This window comes from Magallana gigas, chromosome 10 (genome assembly GCF_963853765.1).
Source record: "Magallana gigas chromosome 10, xbMagGiga1.1, whole genome shotgun sequence".
Taxonomy (NCBI): Eukaryota; Metazoa; Mollusca; class Bivalvia; order Ostreida; family Ostreidae; genus Magallana; species Magallana gigas.
In genome coordinates this window covers 21,082,863-21,105,830 of record NC_088862.1, presented here as the reverse complement: position 1 = coordinate 21,105,830, position 22,968 = coordinate 21,082,863, and the positions used below count along the sequence as shown (strand labels likewise).

At 32.2% G+C, this 22,968-nt stretch overlaps 1 protein-coding gene across 2 annotated transcripts; it reads left to right on the top strand.

Annotated features, from left to right (window-relative positions):
- The first annotated feature begins 7,897 nt into the window (after positions 1 to 7,897).
- LOC117686545 (uncharacterized) lies at positions 7,898 to 17,517 on the top strand. Of its 2 annotated transcripts, XM_066073925.1 has the most exons (5): positions 7,905 to 8,169; positions 12,119 to 12,246; positions 12,743 to 12,796; positions 16,882 to 17,035; positions 17,255 to 17,517. In XM_066073925.1, the coding sequence occupies exons 3-5, from the start codon at positions 12,753 to 12,755 to the stop codon at positions 17,324 to 17,326; spliced, it is 270 nt and encodes an 89-aa protein (XP_065929997.1). In that variant the 5' UTR covers positions 7,905 to 8,169; positions 12,119 to 12,246; positions 12,743 to 12,752; the 3' UTR covers positions 17,327 to 17,517. The 2 variants fall into 2 exon arrangements, with proteins under 2 accessions (XP_065929996.1, XP_065929997.1); XM_066073924.1 differs by lacking the exon at positions 12,119 to 12,246 and having other exon boundaries at positions 7,898 to 8,169.
- Positions 17,518 to 22,968: the final 5,451 nt, after the last annotated feature.

Below are 22,968 nucleotides of genomic sequence, written 5' to 3'. Positions count from 1 at the left end.
AATTGTTCAAAAAGTGGTTATTGGATATTTATGGAAATTCCCAAGATGTTGGAAAGAATTGCCTGCTAGTCATTCAATGTCCAAGTTTATTTTTTAATTTTTGTTAATAAAATCAGTGATTGTATGTTTGAGCCAATGATTTTTTAAGATTTTAGCAATGGGATGGAATGAGAAAAAGATTGTGTTTTAGTGACAGAATATTTTAATCATGTTAGATTTTAAAACTTGGAATAAGAGTGGAACACTAATTTTCATTGTATATTACCTGGCAAGTAGATATAACCTAATTGTGGATATTTTCAAGCATTGCTTGATAATTACACGTATATGAATTAAATGTGAAAACCGCTAAGCTAAAGAATATTTTAAATGTTTCTCTGTGAAAAAAAAATTGTTAAATGAGCCAGTTTATGGATGCGTATTTACAGTGTATACAATACATTTTTAAAAGTGTTTTATGCGTTAATTAGCTCTGGATGGAAAGTTTATGAAATATCACACTAAAAAAAGCCATATCTTGTGATTACACACTACAGCTGATGTTTTATTGTTGAAGCAAAAAAAGTTAATGGGCAAGTTTTCAACAATTGCTGCATAAGGTCTACATGTAATGCTGCCATATGAATTAATTTTATTGAAGAGGGAAATAAACCAGTTTCTATTTAATTTCAAGTCATTATATGAAAATTGAGTTATATCTTTTTGCAAATCTCAAAAAAAGCCCATCTGCTACATTATATTTTAAAATTGCTGATATTTTGTTAATCATAAATTGATCTAAAAAATGCTAACAGCAACAGAGGGATTTTATTGTTCACTTTAAGGAGATTGACACTCAACTTGAGTGTCAATGACCCAGTTGTTTCATGGCCAACAGTTGAAAACCTAATAACCTATATACATTGTTGTTAAAATGTTTGAAACGGGGTATATTTTTTGTTATTTTTTTTTCCAATTTACATTTAACACAAGTTTAGGTAAGTCGGTATTTATTATGATTTGAATACAACTTGATAATTATTTTAAATAGTGCTGAAAATATGGAATGGAATGGTCTTAAGGCTCAATTGAGCTCTTCTGATTAAAACTACAGTGGTCTCTCATTGTTTGAAAAAAAAATAGTAGAGTGGAAAGATTATAAAGGAAGCTGTGCAGGTAAACTGATATAGTGTAGATTCAAGTTTGTCCAAACTTTGACATGTCACACGTACGATTGTGAAAAATGCAAAGTTCAACTTTGAGCCTTGGACAATAGTGGAGCTTCTGGAGGGGTGTAAACTGTCATGTTGGAGTTTAATGAAAATGATTTTCTGTTAAAGTATATAATTGCTTATTTGCAAGACTTAGTGGAATTTAGAGGCTTTTTTGTTTGTTTTTCGTTTCATAAACATTAAAAAAACGAACTTAATTAAGTCAAAAAGGGCGATGCGCCGATGGGCGTTGTTTGTTTAAATTCACATCTTAGAAATGCATTGTATCTGTTGTATTTTACCAAAAAAACATCATTTTTTGTTCACTTATATTCATCTACTGAAAGAAAATACACATGTATAACTGCTCTTTTTTGTCTTAGTTTTATTATTATTTAAACTTTCGATTTAATTTGGTTTCATATTTTAGTATATTCGTTGAATACCATTTTGGTGGATTTTATTGTTAAGTTGATCCACAAAATTGAATGTCCATTGAAGTGCAGTTTGATTTAACATTTTGTAATGATAAGATCATTGTTTATGAAATAACGTATCCTAAAAAAATTAACTTTCATTAATTAACAAAATTGATCATCACAAGAAGATGGGGGGTTAGCGCAACCCCCCCCCCCACCCCCCAACCCCCCCAATACAAATTTGAATTTATTTTTTCCCAATTAAATTCATTCAAATATATTAAAATACAAGTTTGCAAAAGCACAATTTCCAACTATATTCAGTTTTTTGATATATTTAACAAACGATAAGAAAATCGTTAATTTTTCGTTTATTGCGTTAATTTTGGGGGAACCGAACCAATAACCCATAACGTAAAATCCTAGATATAAAAGGTTAATTTATGTCTGGTGCACTAACCATTGAGCCATTTCAGGCACAACAAACTAGGCTGTTTAAATACTATGTGTGACTGGCCACAAATTTACGGACTTGTATGATTTGTATTGGGGGGGGGGGTGCGCTAACAACCCCCCCCCCCCCCTTAATCAAAACGTTCAATTGGTGTGTTCCCGTTTTGCACACATTTGATAATTGGGTATAGAACAATAGGTGTGATTTGTGTTGTGATAGCAATTATAGTCTGCTTTCGGTCAAAGATTTTATCTAGATTTTTACCTTTGTTTTATCAGCGCCTTAATGATAAAACAAGAAGAATATAGATATTTTGTTGTGTTTTAGGTCTAATAACTAATAACTATCACCATTTTTTTTTCGTTTGATAAAATAAATATAATGATATATTTAAAAAGTCTGATACAAAAATAATGATTAGATTAGATGAATTGACATTTTTTTTTCGTTTGATAAAATAAATATAATGATATATTTAAAAAGTCTGATAAAAAAAATAATGATTAGATTAGATGAATTGACTTTTACATTTTTGTCCATGCACCTTAAATATGAAACCAAATGAATTAGGAAAAATTGCTGGTCCAAAGCCAATTGGAAGCTGATTCAATGGATAATTATATGATGAAGGGGAACACTACATACATGTAGACAGTCATATGGGGTACTCCATGTCTCTTTTTACAATTGAGTTGCAAATTATGTAAAACGCATGTTTATAATTGATTGTTTGGTATCAACAGAAAGAATATTATGAAAGAAAACAGATCTTTATCACAAAATATTTCAATCTTTGAAGTAGCGACCTTGACAGTAGTTCTTATAACATCACCGCTTTAGTATATGGCGGGTCACTTTCTAGTTTTTCAAATCAGAGGTTAAATACATAAAAAAACTGACAAAACAATATTTTAATATTGATTCGATATACCTCGAACTGAAAAAGGTTGAAAATGCATCAAATAGGTCTACATTTGATAGGTTTTGTGAAATAATCTTTACTGATTTTAAAGCATATAAAATTGCCGATTTATCATCATACAGTTGTCTTTTTTCTTCGATTATTCAAGACATAACACAACATAAATGAAAATATTTAGCAGCGTTTTCACTAGACACATTTCTTCCATTTGTGTCAGCAAAAGCAATAATTAAATATTAACATATGATATTTTCTCTTCAAACTTTTAGCATGTACTTCCTATTGGAAGTAAGTTAAACAAATGCGCTACATATTCAACATTTTTGCAATAATCTTAAGCTTTCTTGTTTAAAAAATATTATGAAATTGTTCATGACCAAATTGATGTTTGAAATCAAATTCATGAATATGGTTGTCAATTATTATGTAAATGTGCTTTTATGCAAGTTATATTGTAACATAAAATACATGTAAATATCAATTGCGAGTAGATATGTTTTATTTATTTTATTGTCAATTGCCCTCGCAGGAATTGTGATATAGACTATAGCAATTAAGCAATTATCTCACCTGGTCAAATTCCCGTTTCGCACACAATTTTTCGATACCAAATTTTCAAATGTGTGCAAAACGGGAACAAACCGTTCAATTGTTGGGATGCAAAATGATATTTTTAATGTATAGTGGGTCATCTCGCCGCGTTTTTGTTGATTGAAATCCGGTTGTTTTCCATACGTTTTTTTTTGGAAAGAATCCTTTAAAAAATGAGCAAAACTGCCACCTTGGAGGCGGCATAAATATCCGGCAAGAACTGTAACAATGCTGCGACTTGCAGGATTAATATGTTAGCATTATCTGATAGTGATAATTACTTTAATTTGGTCTTGGTCCAAATTCTTGAGACTTTCAAAATGATTGACATTTTTGCTTAATGGAATATCAACGGACTGGTTTCCATATAGTTTACCCGATTAGCAGTGTCTCGGTGAAAGTTTTTTTATTAATTACATGTAGGTTGTGTAATTCAACAATTCACACATGGAGAACACGAGTTTTTGTATTATTAAACTAGAGAAAAAAGCTGCATCGCTGAAGTATCAAGTGTCCACCCAATATAAAATCAATTTACTTAATGTGAATATGTTTGCAACAAATTAACTCCAAGTGGATCTGTAATTTGGTTTAAAACATTGGACTATATCCGAAACAAAAATGATGAATTTTATAGAGATCAATGTACATGTATGACTTTTGTTTTAACTGTCTTAAATTCATAAGCTTATGAACAAGAACGATGGCATAAAATCTACGTAAGTTGTGTTTATCAAATACGATTTTTTTTTTAAATTAATGCAAAAAGTGCATACCCTAATACTTTTTCATGACGGCTGTGCATGTAACTCTAGTACTTTTTATAATGATTTTTTGGGGGGTTTAAAGTGAAGTAGGTTTATAACTAATTATAAGACACCATTTAGACCTATCATTTGAGAATAAACCTATCGTGTGTTCAGCTCTTTATTTTAAAAGGACATAATGTAACCTGTATGTAAATTTATTTACAGACAAGCTTATTCATTTTATTCTCTTCTTCGAAATGACGATGATAGGTTTTAGACAAAAAGATGTATTTTTTACCAAATAAATAAACAATTTATTTAAGATAATAATCATACCAAAAAAAAAAAGATAACTATTTAAGATATTACTAGTATGTTACCGAAAACATTCATATTTTGAGAATTTTACAAACAATAACACTGTGTCGGATAGTGTGCCAGTACCAAGGTTGCATTTTTGCATCCGCTTAAGGTTGCATGGGACACCTCCATTATGTGACGTACTTCCCTCTTTAGTCCTAATCGAAATAAATAATAACATTCAGTGTGATTCTATATTTGTTCTTTCCTAAAATTGTGACCTAACAGCGTAACGAAAGGAGTTAGAGCGTAAACTAACTACGAAAATTGTACAATATGAGTTCGAATCCAGCTCTTTTATAATTTTTACCTATATCCAAAAATTTTATAAACATTATTTTATAGGTCAAGTATTGTAAAATTTGAATTTCCAAAACGGTGACGATATTTTGATTATAATGTACATTTATCTGCATTAATATCAACAGGTGTCCCATGTCACTTTAAGGAGACTGGGAAGTCAACAAATTAACCATCAGTTCTACTGTACCTAAAATTTTAAGAAATCTTATGTTTAACTATAAACTATTATTCAGTGAAGAAAAGGTTCGTTGCTTTTTTTTTTCAATTTTGCTTTTTTTTCTTCTATATTTTAATATAAAACTCTTCTTTTGAGTGAGATCAATACAGTCTATAAATGGATACGATCATCGATCCCGCTTAATATGCCGTTTTATTATAAAATCTGTATATACCACATGATAGACTATTGCCTATATAGAGAGTACAAAACACAGTTTTGTGGCGCACCTGACAGGTGAGATATTAATTATGGAAAATTATAATCCAATGGAAATGAAAATAATTTACATTACATATATGCATGGAAATATTAAATATCAGTATATTTTGGAAATTCATCGTTGCATAAATGTTACCTATATCGCTTAAGGAAAAATAAAATTTATGACCGAATAAATCAACACCTGCGCAGGTTTTTTTCTCGTTTGTTACGCTTTCTTTCGTTCTTTTTACCAAATTATATGAAATTATTTGGTATTTTACAACAAAAACAAAAGAAAACAAGCAAAACAACTTTTCAAATAAAAATGGGAATGGTAACAACTTTGTGAATTTAAGCTGCAAAATCGATAAGCCCCTGCTGTATTCGAACCCGGGACCTGTAGGTTCGTGGACCGAAACTGACACGAACTTTTGGTGACATTACCAGTTTCACAATGGGCTGCAATTGTCATGTTGTGACGTACTGTCCAAGCTAAAAAGTATTAAAAAGTCACGGGATGTCCAAGACCCTTAACATGCGGTAAATAGAAATAAACTTATGCACCCATCTCTACGAGAAAGGCCTTAAGCAATGGGATATAAGTGATTATATAAAGATATATAAAGAGTTTCTGATCCGCTCTGCTTCTCGCATTTCATGTAGAGCGGAGCGGATTATAAAATGTTGACTTTCAAATATGACACAAAGGGTAATAATGTAAAGAATGTGTCAAAAAACAAGCTTTTTGGTTTAGTTTTTATATATTATTTAGATATAAGAAAATTAATTTGCATATTAATAGTGTACACCACAGTAGTTAGTTTGGGACGCGCCTCTTTATCCCTGTATAGAATGTTTAACAAAAGACAGTGCTGCTGAATTTGTATTTGTTCGCTGGGAACAAGTGGTTGATACTTTCAAGAAGGAATTCTTATCTGGTTTTCGACTTGTCAAAATATCAAATGTCCATTTGATTAAATGTCCATTAAATCAAGATGAAATGAAATTAAAAGATCAAATTTTTCTATCATACTTGCTATTTTACAACTTGGCATACAATTATTAATCAAAATTTAGAATCTAACAGAGACTATATTTTTGGCGGAACAGTGGCTTAGGAAAATATCACATTTTTTTTGGTAATTCAGAAATACTGTAGTTTTATGGTCTTAATTAGCATTGTAAAAACAAGAACATTTACGCTGATTTTTTCAACTACTGAGAACTAATGACTGGATTATTCGGTCTCAGATTGTTTTTAAAATATGGTTTTCCTGCAGCAAATTACATTTTTATCAGATTATATATATATAAATATATATATAATAGCTTTTTGTCTATTAAATCTATATAAAACAGGCACGTAGCATCATTTTTAAAAGTGGGGGGGGGGCAGCTTTTCAGGATCTTCAAAAACCTAATCGGGGGGGGGGGGGGGGGGCTCAGAAAAAAGTAGGGGGCAAACTCCATAAAAATTCAATATTTTTAATATGTAAATTAAAGAAAATTTGTTGCTGCGAGAAAAAGTGTGTGTGTGTGGGGGGGGGGGTCAGCCCCCCCCGTCCCCCTCCCCTCCCCCTTGATGCTACGTGCCTGTATAAAGTCTTCAAGATGTGTAAAAATCAAAAATATATCAGTATTAGATGCATAGAAAAATAATCAAAATATCATGAAATGTAGGAAAATTAAAGGAAATACAGACTAAGCAGTATCAATTTCTTTAAATATTTATTTTAATTTAGTAATATAATCGAAGAATAGATTCAAACTTAATATCTGAAATAGATTTCAGTGCAACATGAAATTCACATTTATTTTTATCATCCGGTAAATTAAGGAAAAAGATTATAACCCTGGCCTGAACTTGCTTAGAAAACAAGATGTTCAATTAAACTGACACTAGCATGTGGGAATATGGTCTCATTTCTGAAAATTAAATGAATTTTTTATTATAACTTAAAGAAGTTTGTCTGATAATAAGATTACTCCCTCCTTTATAAAACTTTTATCAGAACGGTTGAAGAAAACAAACAACTCTTTCTGGTAATGAAAGGTTCCACAGCTAACGATGACAAACGATCTTTTTCAAATAAAAAAAAAATCAAAATTAACCACGATAGTTTAATTCCTATTTCCAAATTTGTTTCATTAACGTTTTCGTCAATTCCTAACCTCAAACACGTTTTCCAAAAAGATGTACGACAAAGTGTTAAATTAAAAGCTGAAAATTTGACCCAAAAATGGAATAACTCAGGTGAAGACGCCAACTGAGAATAGAAATAAACGTGTGTTTATATACAACAGAAGGTCAGTAAGTGCTTGGCATATCATGAATTACATGATGATATAAACTTCATTTCTTAAACGCAAGATGTGACCTTGAAAAATTCACAAAGTAAACTTTCTCTCTCTCTCTCTCTCTCTCTCTCTCTCTCTCTCTCTCTCTCTCTCTCTCTCTCTCTCTCTCTCTCATAATAATAAGTTTATTTCATCTAGTGTGAAGAATTATGATACCTGTCACTTCTTGAGATTTATTGCTGAAAGTTAAACGTGCCAGCCGGAGAGAGACTAAAAAAAATTAAGATCGTTCACCGAGCTATCACCTTCTCACACCTTGTTCAACATTTGACACTTCTGCACCCTGTCAGGTGAATTCAAGTATTGCATTTATTTTGGTAACTGGCCAAAAAGCTGTTTTAAAATCCACCTGTTCAACAGACTGATCAGGCTGGGGATGCCAGTAATTCCACACCGACAACGGTAAACAATTATCGTTATATTTTCTATTATTTTTAATGTGCACAAAAAGATATATATATCAATTATATGTTTTCAGAGCGATATTTTCTTCCATTTCTTATTTTTTAATTTATGGGATTCAATGAACTATATCTTTTTTCCAGTGACTTTTATTCACTTTATCTGTGAGTTGTCTACTGGTTCTTTGTATCTGATATTTTCATCAGTTTGTTTGGCTATGAATTATTGCTACCGGGTATATAAATAATTTTTTTTACAAGTTAATTTGCATACTCTTTATACTGAAACAAATTCATAAATTTATATTGGCAATTAATCTCTGTGTTAAAGTTATTGGAGAATCGAAATATTGTACTTTACATATAAATGTACTTCAGCATGTATAATCTAGTTGCCAGACCCTTTAATTATTTGGAAAAAATACTAGAAAAACTGGGGGAAAGTGTTTCTAAAACCACCATTGTACATCTTGTAAATCTTTGTGTCATTTAAGATTTGCACGGAAAATTAATAATTAAAAAAAAAAAGATTATGGATATGTAAAATTATTTTCAATTACTTTTGCAAACAGTGATAAAAATAGAAATAAATTAAAATCTTGTTTGACTATTCTTATGTGCTTTTTGAAAAGATGATTAATTAATATTCAACAAATCGTCTTTGGTCGTGTAGCTTATCGCAAAAAAAAAAAAAATGAATAAAAGATGAATAAAATGGGATAAAAACTTTCTATCAAATATTTAAAAGTTTGACACGCATGTTGTATTCAAAGAATTTTGAACGTGTGCGGGCTACAATATGTCTGGCAGAACCATAATTTTGTCAATAAAGAATGGCTATCTGCTACTGTAAACCAAAGATTAAAAGACCAATTTATGAAATATGGTCCAATGATATAAATTGTTCTTCCAGAGGTCAGGTGTATAAAATTTTAAAACCATATTTTGGCTTTGAGAAATATCTTGATATTTTACCTGTAAAACTAAGAAAAAAATTCATTAAATTTCGTACATCAAACCATCGTTTTCCTGTAGAGACAGGCAGATGGTATAACATTCCTTTGAATGAGAGGTTATGTCTTTTGTGTAATAAAGGTCTCATTGGTGATGAATTCCATTATATTTTAGAATGTTCGGCACTAGAAGAAATAAGAAAAAAATACCTAAACACAAAATATTGGAAAAGACCAAATTTTTTTAAGTTTTCTGAACTCATGACTAATTGCAATTGTAAATCGCTAAGAAAATTATGTGTATTTATTTCAAATATTTTTGATGCTGTCTGCTCCTCTTAGTTGTTTTCCTATTATGATCCTTTATACCAAAATCTTACATGTATAAGTAGTGATTCTATAGTCTGTCCTTTTTTATTTATATTTTTTCCCTGTATGAAAATGTACCTGTTTGTATGTACCTCTGACGATTTGTATTTGTGTGTATTATATATATGTTCCTCTTGTACCAAATTATTTGGTTTGAGCGAATAAACCGAACTTGAACTTGAGCCATATCATGCACTTCAATTAAAGTAATCATCAAGGCTGAACGTTTCCATTTTAGATAATCAATTTATTTTCAATACATATGACGATGATAATTAAATCCAACATAATTTACCTGCCAATTCACAGCCGAATAAGGTGTACTGCCTTTGACAAAAACGTCTATTATTTGTTTCTGGGGGAAAATATGATTTGAAAAAAATTTGAAAAACAAATTCAACTGATTCCAAAGATTACAAACATACACACTGAACTATTACTTTGTTACCATGTTTATATGAAGCTATATCTTTAACAATTTTTCCTTTTTGCTGAAGACAGTAATCATAAAATGTTTGACATTATTTTATCTCGCCGGAACAACATATAAACCCTGATGCATATGGAAGGGAATTACCGCCAAAATTCTATGTATCTTGCTTTCATTCTTATTATGCTTACTTCTTTATTCTTCTTTACATTTACACTTGCATGTCACTTTATTGTTTTCATAGTCATGCTTATCTAATTTCACTTTGATTCTCTTTGATCCTTCATTGTTTGCTTAATTCTATGTTGCAACATTCTCTTCTTATTCGTGTTAATTCTTTCTTCTATCTCTGTTACAAACGTGAATTCAAAAACGCAAACCATAAAGCACTTTCAATAAAGACGTGTTGCATGAATTGAATGCTGCATTATGACGCCAGGCGGCAGTGTGCGCGCTACAATTGCTGGTCTCTGGAAAAAAAAACGTAGCTTGATGAATGTGGGATTTTTCGCACCATTACATTTCGTTCCAATGTTTATATGTTCAGATCAAGAAATGTAGGGGAGGTTTATGTACTAAGGGATAATTTATAATTTTGTTTGCCGGGGAGGGGGTGGGGTAGGTCGAGTTCTATTTTCAGTAGGTTTACTATGTGAATTTTAAAAAAGTGTGAATTTTCAAGGGTAGTGGGGTGACTGGACCCCCTCCTAAAATAAAATAAAATTCTAAGTCTGCGCATCAGTTATTTACATAAGACGATATAATCTTACAGTTCTCATAATTAGCACCCGTATCATAATTATCATCATCGCAAGCTTGATATGGAAGTCGGTCAAATCAACTCTTCATTTAATCAAGACCAGTTGACAGGTAGACATGTATGAGGTTCATGTCTCTAAGTTACATGTATCATAGCTTATATAAACACCTTCAAATCTAACCGCGTATACGTTTATTTACTTCTGCGATTCCACCGTTCTGTGCCGAATCGCAAGAATATAAAATCGCGTGCACCAATCTTTGTTTTCATATCACAAGTTCAAAACTTTTAGAAAAATAAGTGAGCCATGATTTTAAAACCTGCAGTTTTAAGTTTTTTAACCCGGAATTTCACGCGGATCATCGCATTTAATCAGGGGTACACAGTACTGTAGCCTAACGAGAGGTACATAGTGATTCATGCAAGTGATAATTTTCACACGTACTAGAGTACAGGAAAAGCTACTTCTAAGCATTTCGTACCCCAGTCCTTTTATTGTTTTTCAAAAACATCTTTAAATTTGGTTTTAATTTATTTCTTTTTCATCTACATGTTCCACGGGTACCTCTGGACAGAACCGTGCATCACCCCACCTCTTTTCACCTCAAATGAAAATAGAGTCCTGTCGACAAGTACTAATGACATGTTCCTCTTCTAAAAATTAACCGTTTCTGCAAATAATTTGCAAAAAATTTGTTACTGCATATATATACACAATGCATTGCATTGCGGATCTAGAATGAGATCAGATCCCCCCAATGGAAAATTCACTTTTATTCAAGTTAATTAACCAATAAAATTAATACAAAATTATCTCTCAGCCCCCCCCCCCCCCCCCCCCCTTATGATTTTTTTAGAACCGTGCGGAGACATTTTACATGTATACAAAAAAAACCCCGTATCTTTTTGAGTCTGCGTATATCGTGGCTTGTTAAAAGTTGACTAAATTAACACGTATTTCATATTCCTATACTAAGCCCTTAATTTGAGATGTTTTCACAAATTTATTAAATTTATGCCATTTGTTAGTTTCGTTTTAATAAATCTTCGGGAGCAGCAATTGTAGCGCACACACTGCCACCTGGCGTCATAATGCAGCATTAAATTCATACAACTTGTATTCGTCTTTATTTAAAGTGCCTTATGGTTTGCGTGTTTGAATTCACGTTTGTAACAGAGATAGAAGAAAGAATTTACACGAATAAGAAGAGAATATTGCAACATAGAAATAAGCAAGCAATAAAGAATAAAAGAGAATCAAAGTGAAATTAGATAAGCATGAATATGAAAACAATAAAGTGACATGCAAGTCTAAATGTAATGAAGAATAAAGAAGTAAGCATAATAAGAATGAAAGCAAGATACATAGAATTTTGGCGGTAATTCCCTTCCATAGATGCATGTTTTGTACATTTGTCAGTTACAATTTTTTTTCCAGAATGATTTCAAAGTAAAGAAAATCCAAACAAATGAACACTCGGAGGTAAAATTCAACAGGTGATGCTGTCCAGTAAAAACGCGAATAAGAAGTAATCGAAAAGTGCTGGTATCTTTACTTAATCTAAGGTTAGATCTCCTGCAGCAGATGACCCATTCTCTTTCAACTGTATGATTTGGTCTTGAAGTTTCCTAACAAACTTGAAAAGAATACATATTTTCTAGACTACCGTATGATTGCATTTTCTATTTTTTTTTTTTAAATCTGATAAACATTATTAATTATATGAAATTGTTTTATCATAATTTATTAAGGCCATTTTTTCTAAATCTCCTAATTTACTTTGTCAATTTTTGATATATATTTAATATACATTATTTATTTATTTAGTATTCTGTATAAGTTTCTTTGTGTTTAAAATATAAAATGAAATACTTATTTGACGTTTATGGTAAATATTGCAGATACATACTGTATGATGTATTTGAAACGACTTATTATTCAACCATGCATGATACATAAGTCAGTGTTACAAAAGATCCAAAACATTTTACATAGGTGAACATGTTTGCATTTCAAAAACAAGTTCACCTTTTACAACAATTCTCCGATGTTTTTCCTCAGCCAATTTGATATGAACAACCGGAAGAGACTGGTCAAAGAGCGTGTCCATAAGAAGTATGTTTTTTGAAAGCAAATAAAACCTAATTTCAATTTTATTTCATTTATTTGGTTTGATTTAGAACCCAGCCAATGCATATCATTAGCTAAATATGTCGATTGAACGCAAACTACTTTTTTAACCCACCTGTCTCAACCAAAAAAGACTGCGAACGATAGCATTGTCTAGCCGCCTAACTAAAAGTAATTTGTTGAAAGTTGTCTAATTAACAGATTAAAGTTATTTTTTTTATAATAATGTAAACATTTATGAATATTTTCATTAAATATAAATGATTTGGTCAAACAAAGATGGTAAACTTTATAACTTTGTATTTTGGGTTAAAATAGCTCATTTCATAATAGAAAATAACGGAAAACGGAAATGTTTTTTGAAACATCTCTCTCTTCCCCCCCCCCCCCCCCCTGAAACGAAAATTGCTTTTGAGGGGTCTTAATTATTGTTATTTAGCGTATTTTTACCGAAAATAATTAACAGATATGAATTAAAATGAAATTTTACTTTGATATATATTGTAAATATTATTAAGTTTTTATGCACATATTGGCCGATAAATAATATTTTCCTCACTCATAGAGACCGATTTCTATGAAAAAATTTTACGACCCCGCGTTAGCAAAACTTTTGTTTTAAGTAATAAGTAATTTGATTACAAATAATAAATTTGATTTAATAAGTAATTTGATTACAAATTTTATTTTGATATAAATTGACTAGGAATTGACTATACCTTTTAGTAGAAAACTTAGTTTTTGAATATCTGACAGAAATTCCGAAATATTTGGATGTAAAATGTAGGCGGGAAACAGGCGTTAGCGTTCACAGTTCTTTGTTATACTAACTAGATTTACTTTTAGTCTTTATGTCAAAAAATATTAAGAGCAACCCTACATCCAACTCAGAGGTACATGTATTGCATTGAAAAATCTATCATGCATCGACAAATTTCTTCTTTTGAATTTCCTCTTCTCCTACAAAAGCCACAACAACCAATAAGTAAGGGTTTAATAGTTTTGGCAGTTTTTAAAATACTATTTTTACCTACAAAAAAGAAAAACCTTTCTTAAAAAAAACACAGAGAAACCACTCAATCACAGTTACATGTAACGTCAGTTCAGTAAAGAAGAGTAAAGTTAAACAAGAGGCCCATGGGGCCACATCGCTCACCCGACACCTGAGCAACAATGGGCGTTCAAAAGATATTGTGCCATGTGGCCCCTCGGTAGAATAACAAAAATAGATATTGTAAAGTATTCGAATTTTACGCTTATTTTTGCATACACGTTATCTTTGACTTTGTAACTTATGGAATACTATTTTTACACAGAATAAGAAAATCCTACGCAAAATATAAAACTAAACATTTGGTAGGGGTACACTGTTAACTTCCAATTCCCTACATTTCGTTCTAAATCCCCTCTCCCACACTTTATAAAGCGATAAAAATTTATGCGAGCATATATGATTGTACATTTTCTTCCTCAACTACTTACTAGTTTTTGTATTTTTTTTTTAAATATAATATAATAGTTATTGTATTTTAATACAAAAAATTCTATAGATGTGAAGAAGAAAAATGTACCTCAGTGCGCTCAATTCCTCAAATTAAAAACATGTAAAAATTTAATTTGTCTTCTCCATTATAATTAAATGACTGTTGTTTACCTGGCGTAAACTCGTGTGACTTTTATAACTTTACCCACACTTGATTGATGAATACACTGGAATGAAAAAATGTTGTCACATGACATGTTAAAAAGCTTTAATAAATCAATTTTACAGTATTGCATGCACATCACTCTATTTTACTAAGGCTCACTCATTTTCAAAAATAACAAATGGCTACAAACCAGGATAATTTTCCACTGTAAAATTTTCTTAGGAATAGCAATAATTCCTTTATCCCCGCAACATTAATGTGTCAGAACTATCATGGAAACTGTTTTAACGGTGTCGTTTTTATTTACTCGTGTCTGGAAAACTATCAAATTGGTGTAGATTTCACATTCATTGTATAAAGAGGGGGCCCCAGAGAGTAGTTATATACAGCATATCATCCTTTAATTCGCGGAAATATGGCATTTAAGGATTTAAAAATGTATCGGTAAAATAAATCGGTTGTTTGATAAAAATAGTTGTGAACGAATGTGAAGATAATCAACAGATTTTATTAAGAACAAGCATCAATAATAATAAAAGAACGAAAGAAAAAATTTCGGAAGAAAGTGAGATAGAAGGGCTCTGTGAGTAAACACCACACATGTATACACGTTGTAAAATCAAAACACCGCACATACAAGTACACGTTTCAAATCAAAACATTCGAAGAAATTTTTTTAGACTTAAAATAATTAAATGGTAACATGTTTGTGAGTTTGAAAGCGAAACAAACAATTTAGTCGTGAAGCGAATTAGGCACCACGAGGCCTATACATGCAAGTTGTTTAGAGAAAAAAAATCTTAATGAATTACATGAACGTGCAAATGGGAAAAAACGATCACTTATTTTTTTCATTAAAAAGATTGTAATAAAACATATATACATGCATATATTAAAATTATATTATACTTGCATGTACATTTACATGTATGAAGAAAATCATTCTTTCTCCGTGCAGTCTCTAAACTGAATAGGTACACGCTATCAAATATAAACGCACACGATTTCATTTCTTGAGAGAAAAAATACTGCCGTGGTTGATTATGGTATAATTATACAAGTTTTTATATAAGATAGTATTTTTTGCTTTTAAAATACTGCAAAATGACATGGATATTTGTATTCACAACATAGCTTTATAAGGCCATTGGGTCATACTGGCGTCATAAGCAAGGGAGGTAAGCCGCGTAAGTCAATGTTCCTTTTCCCGATCAAGTGATTTTGATCGACTGTGGCGCTCACATGATGCATAAAATATTCAAAAAACGATGTCAGTCTTATTAAATAGGCACTTATGAACTCATTCCCGTATATAACTCAAAATGGTCAGGGTATCGTTTCATATGACCTTTAATTTGCGCAGGTAAACAGTTAACTGTCTGATTTACCGAAGTCTCTGTTTGATTTGATTCGTAAAAATTACAAAATACAGGCGATAGTTCCCAGGTAACAAAGCATAAATAATGAAAACGAAACGAAAATCAAAACAAGCTAACACCACCGTCATATGCGAAAACTGACAACGTATTTAAATATTTAACTTTCTATATTTAATTTTCCTTACAAAATCGGCACCAATGTATTTTGCATGTTTCAAAGATTCTCTTCGTACGCGAACTATTGCACAACAAACAAATCCATCATAGTCAGATCGACCCGTTTATCATATGTCATGGCTGCTTTAAACAAAAACCCCGTTTTAGAAGTATGGAATACGAGTCTTGGTAAAATGCGTAGGCAAATAAAATAAAAGCCGGGGCAAATCGGCAATCGCCAATTCCAAAATACGCATATTGTTTTGCAGTAATATTTACAGCAAAGACAAATAAACTGGTCCATAACATATCCTAAAAATTTTAATGAGATTGGTAGATTAATAACTGCCAATCTTTTGTTTTGCCCCGGCCCGGGTTTGCCTGCCCATTTTACCAAGACTCATGTAATGCTGTAAACTGATTGAAACACGCCTTTCCTTTATTATCATTTTCGTAATAACTCAGTTTTGAAAAAGAATTAGCCCATAATTTTTGCAATTTATATTTTCCTTTCCATAAGGATTATTTATGCTAAATTACATCAATTGAATTTCACTCAGTAGTTGAGATTTTTAAAAATGCACCCCCTTTTTCTCTAGTTTCGAGGTTTTCTTCGCTTTGAATTAAGATCGGTCTTTTATTTTTGCAAAATATATTTTCCTTCCCTTAAGAATGCTTTGTGACAAATTTGGTTTTAAAGAAGAAGTTCAAATATACATTGTAAAAAGGTTACAGACGGACGGAGGGGCGGATAGACGGACGACGGACAAAATGTGATCAGAATAGCTCACTTGAGCTTTCAGCTTAGGTGAGCTAAAAATTACTTGAACGGTTCTAAGGTGAATCAGATGAAACATTTGCTGACTAATTTGTTGATGTTAAAAAGCAATAGGAATGGTCAAGGACAGAGTGAAATAATCTTAAGAGCATGGATTGGATACTTGAAGTCATTGAAAGAAAGGAATGTCCAACTTCTGCAGGTGGAAAGAACTCAAATGAAGTGGGAGAAGGAGTTTCAGAAAATGGATTGTAAACTAGAGGTAAAATTTTATCAATTAAAAGAGAGAGAGAGAGAGAGAGAGAGAGAGAGAGAGAGAGAGAGAGAGAGTGAGTTTGTTTAACGAATTCTTTGATCTTGCTTTCATCTAATTTTGGTGCATGAAAATAAATTACCGGATTGTTAGTGATAATCAAATTACATGTATGAAAATCTCTATCAAGATAAATTAGCACCCATTATCACTATGTTTCTTCCACAGAATTTAGAACAAAGGCTGGATGTTTACACCTCACGCAGGGCAGCTGAAAAAGACAAAAATTCAGAAGAATGAGGACTGTTAAATATTTAAAATACTAGCATTACATTGTTCCCTAATGATTAAATAATTATTGTAATTACCTTATGAGAAGTGTTTGTTATTACAAAAATAAATATGTATAAATAATGCAAGATTTAGACATGGCTTTGTGCATATGAAGTTGAAACCGAAAAGATATGCATTCATTCACTGCATTGCTACTAAATACTTAGTCTAGTAAGTTCGTTATCACTGACAATGGGTTTAACATAAAAAAATAATAATGATTATTATATAGTTCAGTACATTGTAAACAGTACAATATAGAACCATTTTAACAAGGTCTTGGACTTTGGGTAGTTGTGTCAAACAGCAATGTGACGTAGGCCTGTCTATTTCATTGTTGGCAATTCAGCCATGGCTCTTTGAAATCAACACGATTTGTCTGGCTTTTGAGCTAAGACTACGCAATCAGTGTATATTCCGCTTGAAACAGCGTCATTCGTAACTTGTTGTGTAGCAAGAAATAGATAGCTACGTACTTCTGAAAGTCCAAGGTCTTGTAAAAATGGGTCTAACTATGGACGATGTTGTCCAGTAAGGACCCATCTTTGAAGGACTGGATCGTTGTAATCATTTATAGACAATATCGATCACCTTAAGATAAGTTATATATACAACGATATAAAAAGATATTAAAATTTTACAACCTACAATACATATTTTTGAAAAATTTCTTCACTGAATAATACTATAATTTCCTTATTTTACGCGAGTACCTAATTCCGCGATTCAACGATTTAGCATCAAATCGCGAGATTGTAAAATCGCGAACGCCGAATTTTTATCATATTCCCAAAAATTTACATCTGTACACAAATTAAAGAGAGATTTTAAAATCCGCGAGATGTGCTTATCGCGATTTTACGCGGATATTAATTTCTCGCGTTTAATAAGGAATTTACGGCAGTTTATAGCTTGAAAAATCATACATTAAAACTTAAGGTATGTCTGATAACTAATTATCATTACTAGGTCTGCCTTACACTGATGTTTCATGTATGTATAACTATCTCCTAGTGTCAAAATCTAAAAATGATTTTCGTGGGTTTAAGTTGATTTTTTCCAGAGTTTTTTTGATATCATAAATGATTTTTTTCATGTTAACCGTACTTTATACTTTAAGAGAATATGTATGTCGAAAATAAGATATTTTCGAAACTTTCGATTGCATTTCTTATAAAAAGTATAACGGGAATCTTTACTCCATTTATTTTTGCAAAGAAAGGTCAAAACATATTTATTATTATTTTACTGAAATATAGATGCATGTATCCTAAATATTTTATCAACAACATAGTTTAAATTACAATATTTTTTCGTGTTAACCAAGTAGTTAAGTTCTGCACACTTTATTCATATGAGCTTTTTTTTCAAGTGCTAATATGTAAAGAAGAATTTTTATATCTAATTTTCATAAACCTTTAGGTTCTTTTCATTTTTGTAGATCTTTACTTTCATCCGATTTTAGTTGTTGAATATTGCATGATGACTTTTCCCATTATAAGCAAAAATGTGCCGATTTTCTGACCATATGCTTGAAAGATAATGAAATATGAATAATCAGAATCATTCATAAATGTAAACAAACGTCGACTTTAGTTATTTATTCGTTTCTGCTGAGTATACATAAGACAGGTGATTGTCTTACTATTGTGTACTTTAAGTAGACCAAATAAAGCATTGGTATTTTGAAATAGTTCTAGTTTTCCAAGTAAATGTTTGACTAGGCTTCACATTGATTCTGCACTAAACAAATAAAGTTATTTATTTTAACGAACTGTTGGACTTTAAAGTATGTTGGAGGCGTCGAAGATGATCCGGAAAGGCTGTTTCAGTTAGCATCGGTTTAAGTTAATATAACAATTAAGTGTATTTAGAAAGACGTCTCGAAAGAATGATTTTCTGTCATGAGATGATGCATGACAGTGTTTGTGATACAACAGCTGACAAAACAGCTGACCAAAAAAAAAACATCAATATCATTAGAGCTCCGTACACGTGCCTTGAAATTAAATGACTGATTGTAATGAATAGCTCTGTTTTGCTGAAAAGTCAGAACTTTACAATATTTATATATCCGGATACTTGCATAGTGAAATCACACATAGTAACTTTAGTTTTTGAATTTACTGGGTGGGTTTAAATAAAAAATTTACAACAATGTACAATTTGTATGTACACCCACCCAGTAAGTGCAAAATTTAATATATGACACCTGGATGAAAATAAGTTTAAATAAACCATTTTCCTTCTATATTCCTTTGTTAAACGTATAATTAACATCCCCTTCAATGCAAGTTTATTTTGTTTGAGCTTACAGTCAGTTTGTAATTGCAGTCATCTCAGAACTTTTGTATCGTAATTATCAAAGATGAAATACAGAAAACAAAACAAGTTTGGGGAATTGCCCAATGAAAAACAACTACACAGTATATTATTTTAAGTTTTATTTGGCGATGATTGGCCATGCCTGCTTAAAAAATGTGGGAGCCAGGCATCAATTCTTGCCTTACAGAGCACCCCTAACAAACAAGCAAAGCAAAAGCTTGAGCCCTGGGAACAGATGGTCAACTGCTTGCTCAGCTAGTCCATAATATATATACAAATGCAAATAACTGTCAATTGATATTGTTGAAATAAGCACTACTGGTAAGCCAGAATGCCGCCACGAGAGTATGCACAGCATAGTCTGCGCCACCAGTAGAGCTACACCCATGAACGAGGGCTTCAGGTTGAGATTAATCATTATATATCATTTAGCCATTACAAATTAAAAAGCAAGATCAAAGCATGAAGGGCAGGGAAGATTAATGCCCAAAGGCATAAGAGTATAAGACAACTACTTGTTGTAGTAGTGAAATAATGCCCTTGCTTGAAATGATAAAGTAAAATAATAGTTTATCAATAGTTATATGGTCTGAAAATTGACCAAGTAAGAAAAAACACACACACAAAATTTTTCTCAAGTCAACATGACTGAGACCAAGGTGAAATAACAACAACATGAAGTCACCGTCAAGTGTGACTAACTATGACCCAATTAGTCATAGCGCAGCCATGGCCCCTCTTCCCCTACTCTAGGCGACGCAAACACAGTGGGGTCGGACAATAATGTAAAATTGTAGTGCTTGTTGCAAGCGATACAGAAATAAATCATTGCCCAGGCCAGAAAGATGTACCTTGTCTGTGGCAAACAAACCAGGGCTATCAATGCGCAGCTCTGGATATCTTATATATTTACCACCCAACCTTTTAAGTGCAGACGCAACAGCCCTATTTGTTCGCTTCCTAGCCGCTTCTAAAGCTACTGGATTCCTCCCATCCCTCCATACACCCCTTGGCAGAATCTGGGACCAAACTAAAGTGGTGGATGGCTTCAGTCTAGAAAGTTTTTCCAAGGTTTTGATGATACTAAATCGCAGTTCAATTGATTAAGGATCGTTTTGCATAGGGATATTATTGCCTCCGCAATGCATGACCAAAATTTGAGGTGGATATTCTACTTTAAGCAATGTCTTAATCTTAGAGTAAAGTTCACCCCACCTCATGCCCCCTTTGCCCTACCAGAAAATGAATGCCTTGTGTCTATCTAGCTGTAATCAGTGCCCCGGCAAAACTTCCTTGCAGGACAAAAAGCATGTTTAATGATGGATGACCCAACAATCCAGATTTTTCTATAATCTAAAAAAAATTTGACATGTAAATAAAAACATGAGATAAGGTTTTCACCTTCAATACCTTATTATAATAACATTTTTTAAAAAGGAGCTACTGTCTTATATAATTAAGCAAGCAAGAAGATTTCCATCTACCCTCAATTGCGATAGAGTGCTGACTTGCTCCTGACGCCCAAGCATTAGATGCTGCACCAATACGGAATGCATGTGTCTTGTACACCCTAGTGTCTAAACCTAATTTCTCTGGTAACATATTGAAAACTGATACTATCTAGTATTTAGTCACCGAACTTCCTGAAATATGACAAAATAATGACCCCCTACAATTCGGCCTCAACTGTAAATATAACCTAATACAGGACACAGGACAAACAATCCTATGTGTAGACTTAAGTTGAATAGCAGCCCTCCTACCCGCCTGATCAGTCTTTGAAAGATGACAAGTTTTATAGTGTTGTCAAGTGGTGAATATGACACATTTTGCACTTGAATAGCATGCCCCACATCCTGCTTTGTGTTTTGTACTAACTCGCCAATTCTGAAAAACCCAAAAGAATGCTGCAACAAATATAGTTGTAAGAAGTGTAGATTCATAATATTAATGGCAGATGCTTGAGACGGTCTGGACCATGCTGGTTAAAATCTGCAAGGTAATTGGTTGTCTAGTGTCATGGTGGGGATTGCTGCGGCTCATGCCAAGCAAAACTTTTTTAAAGTAAGAAATCTTGGGTCCTGTCTGGGAAGCCATGTAATTTACAAAGGTAAGAAAAACCTGCAATATATGTTTTAATTGAGCTGGCTGAAAATTTCCGCAGTGATAGATATGACACAAAATTGACTAAATCTGACTGAGATGGGGGCCAAACTGGCCGACTTTGATAGACTTGACAAAACAAATGAAATGCGTTTACTGCAGTATCATACAGTTTGCAGGTATTGTTTGACAAAGCATAACTCAGGAGCTCCTGGGATCTAAGCTGTAAATCATGTGCAGAAATGATGCAGGAATTGCGGGTGGATGGCTGTTTGCTCCTGGAAAACCGGCCTTGAATCGATTCCATTGCTGTCGAGAAAGAGAATCTGCTTGAACATTGTATATCCCTGCTATATGCTTAGCTTTAAACTAAATATTAAGCATCAGACCTTGCAAAACTATATGCCTTAGCAAATACATGACTCTTTTGGACTTTGAGGTATAAAAATTGAGAATTGAAACTAAGGCTTCATTATCAGTATGAATTATTAGCCTTTTACCAGACAAATTGCTGCCCCAAATTGCAAAAGCCATAGTTATAGGAACTAGCTCCAAAAATGTTATGTCTGAGAAGATATCCGATGCCTTCCAATGGTCCGGCCAACCCAAGTATGCCCAATGATGACCGAAAATTGCCCCGCATCCTTAATTAGCATTACCTGCACTATCTGTATATAACTGGAGATCAAAATCGTTTGATCAATAGACCAATCTATATGACGTAACTCCATTGAAATTTTCCAGAAACATTAACCAAGTGTCAATATCCCTTCTCATATCCTCAGTAACTCTACGCCTGTAAAATATGTAACAACTTGAACTTTTACTGCTGAATTTCACAAATTGTAGGATGACAGAAAGTGATAAGATGATTTCAATCAGTTTCTCCAAAATATTCTTGCGCTGAATTTTGAATTCTTGAAGTGCATAAAAATTGGTCAAAGATGAAAGGTGTTCAAGGATTTAACGAATTCAAATCTACACTCTACACTGTCTGGATATTGGTAAAAAGTTTTCACAAATTGTAAAACAGATGATCTTAATGTTTTTTGGTGTGTGAATATACCGGTTCTATTAGGATAATAATATTTAAAGACTCTGGCAAAAGTAGATATTTGCCTTATTGAAACATGAATCACTATTTAAAGAAATTTGTGCAATTGAACCTATGTGCCTAAGTA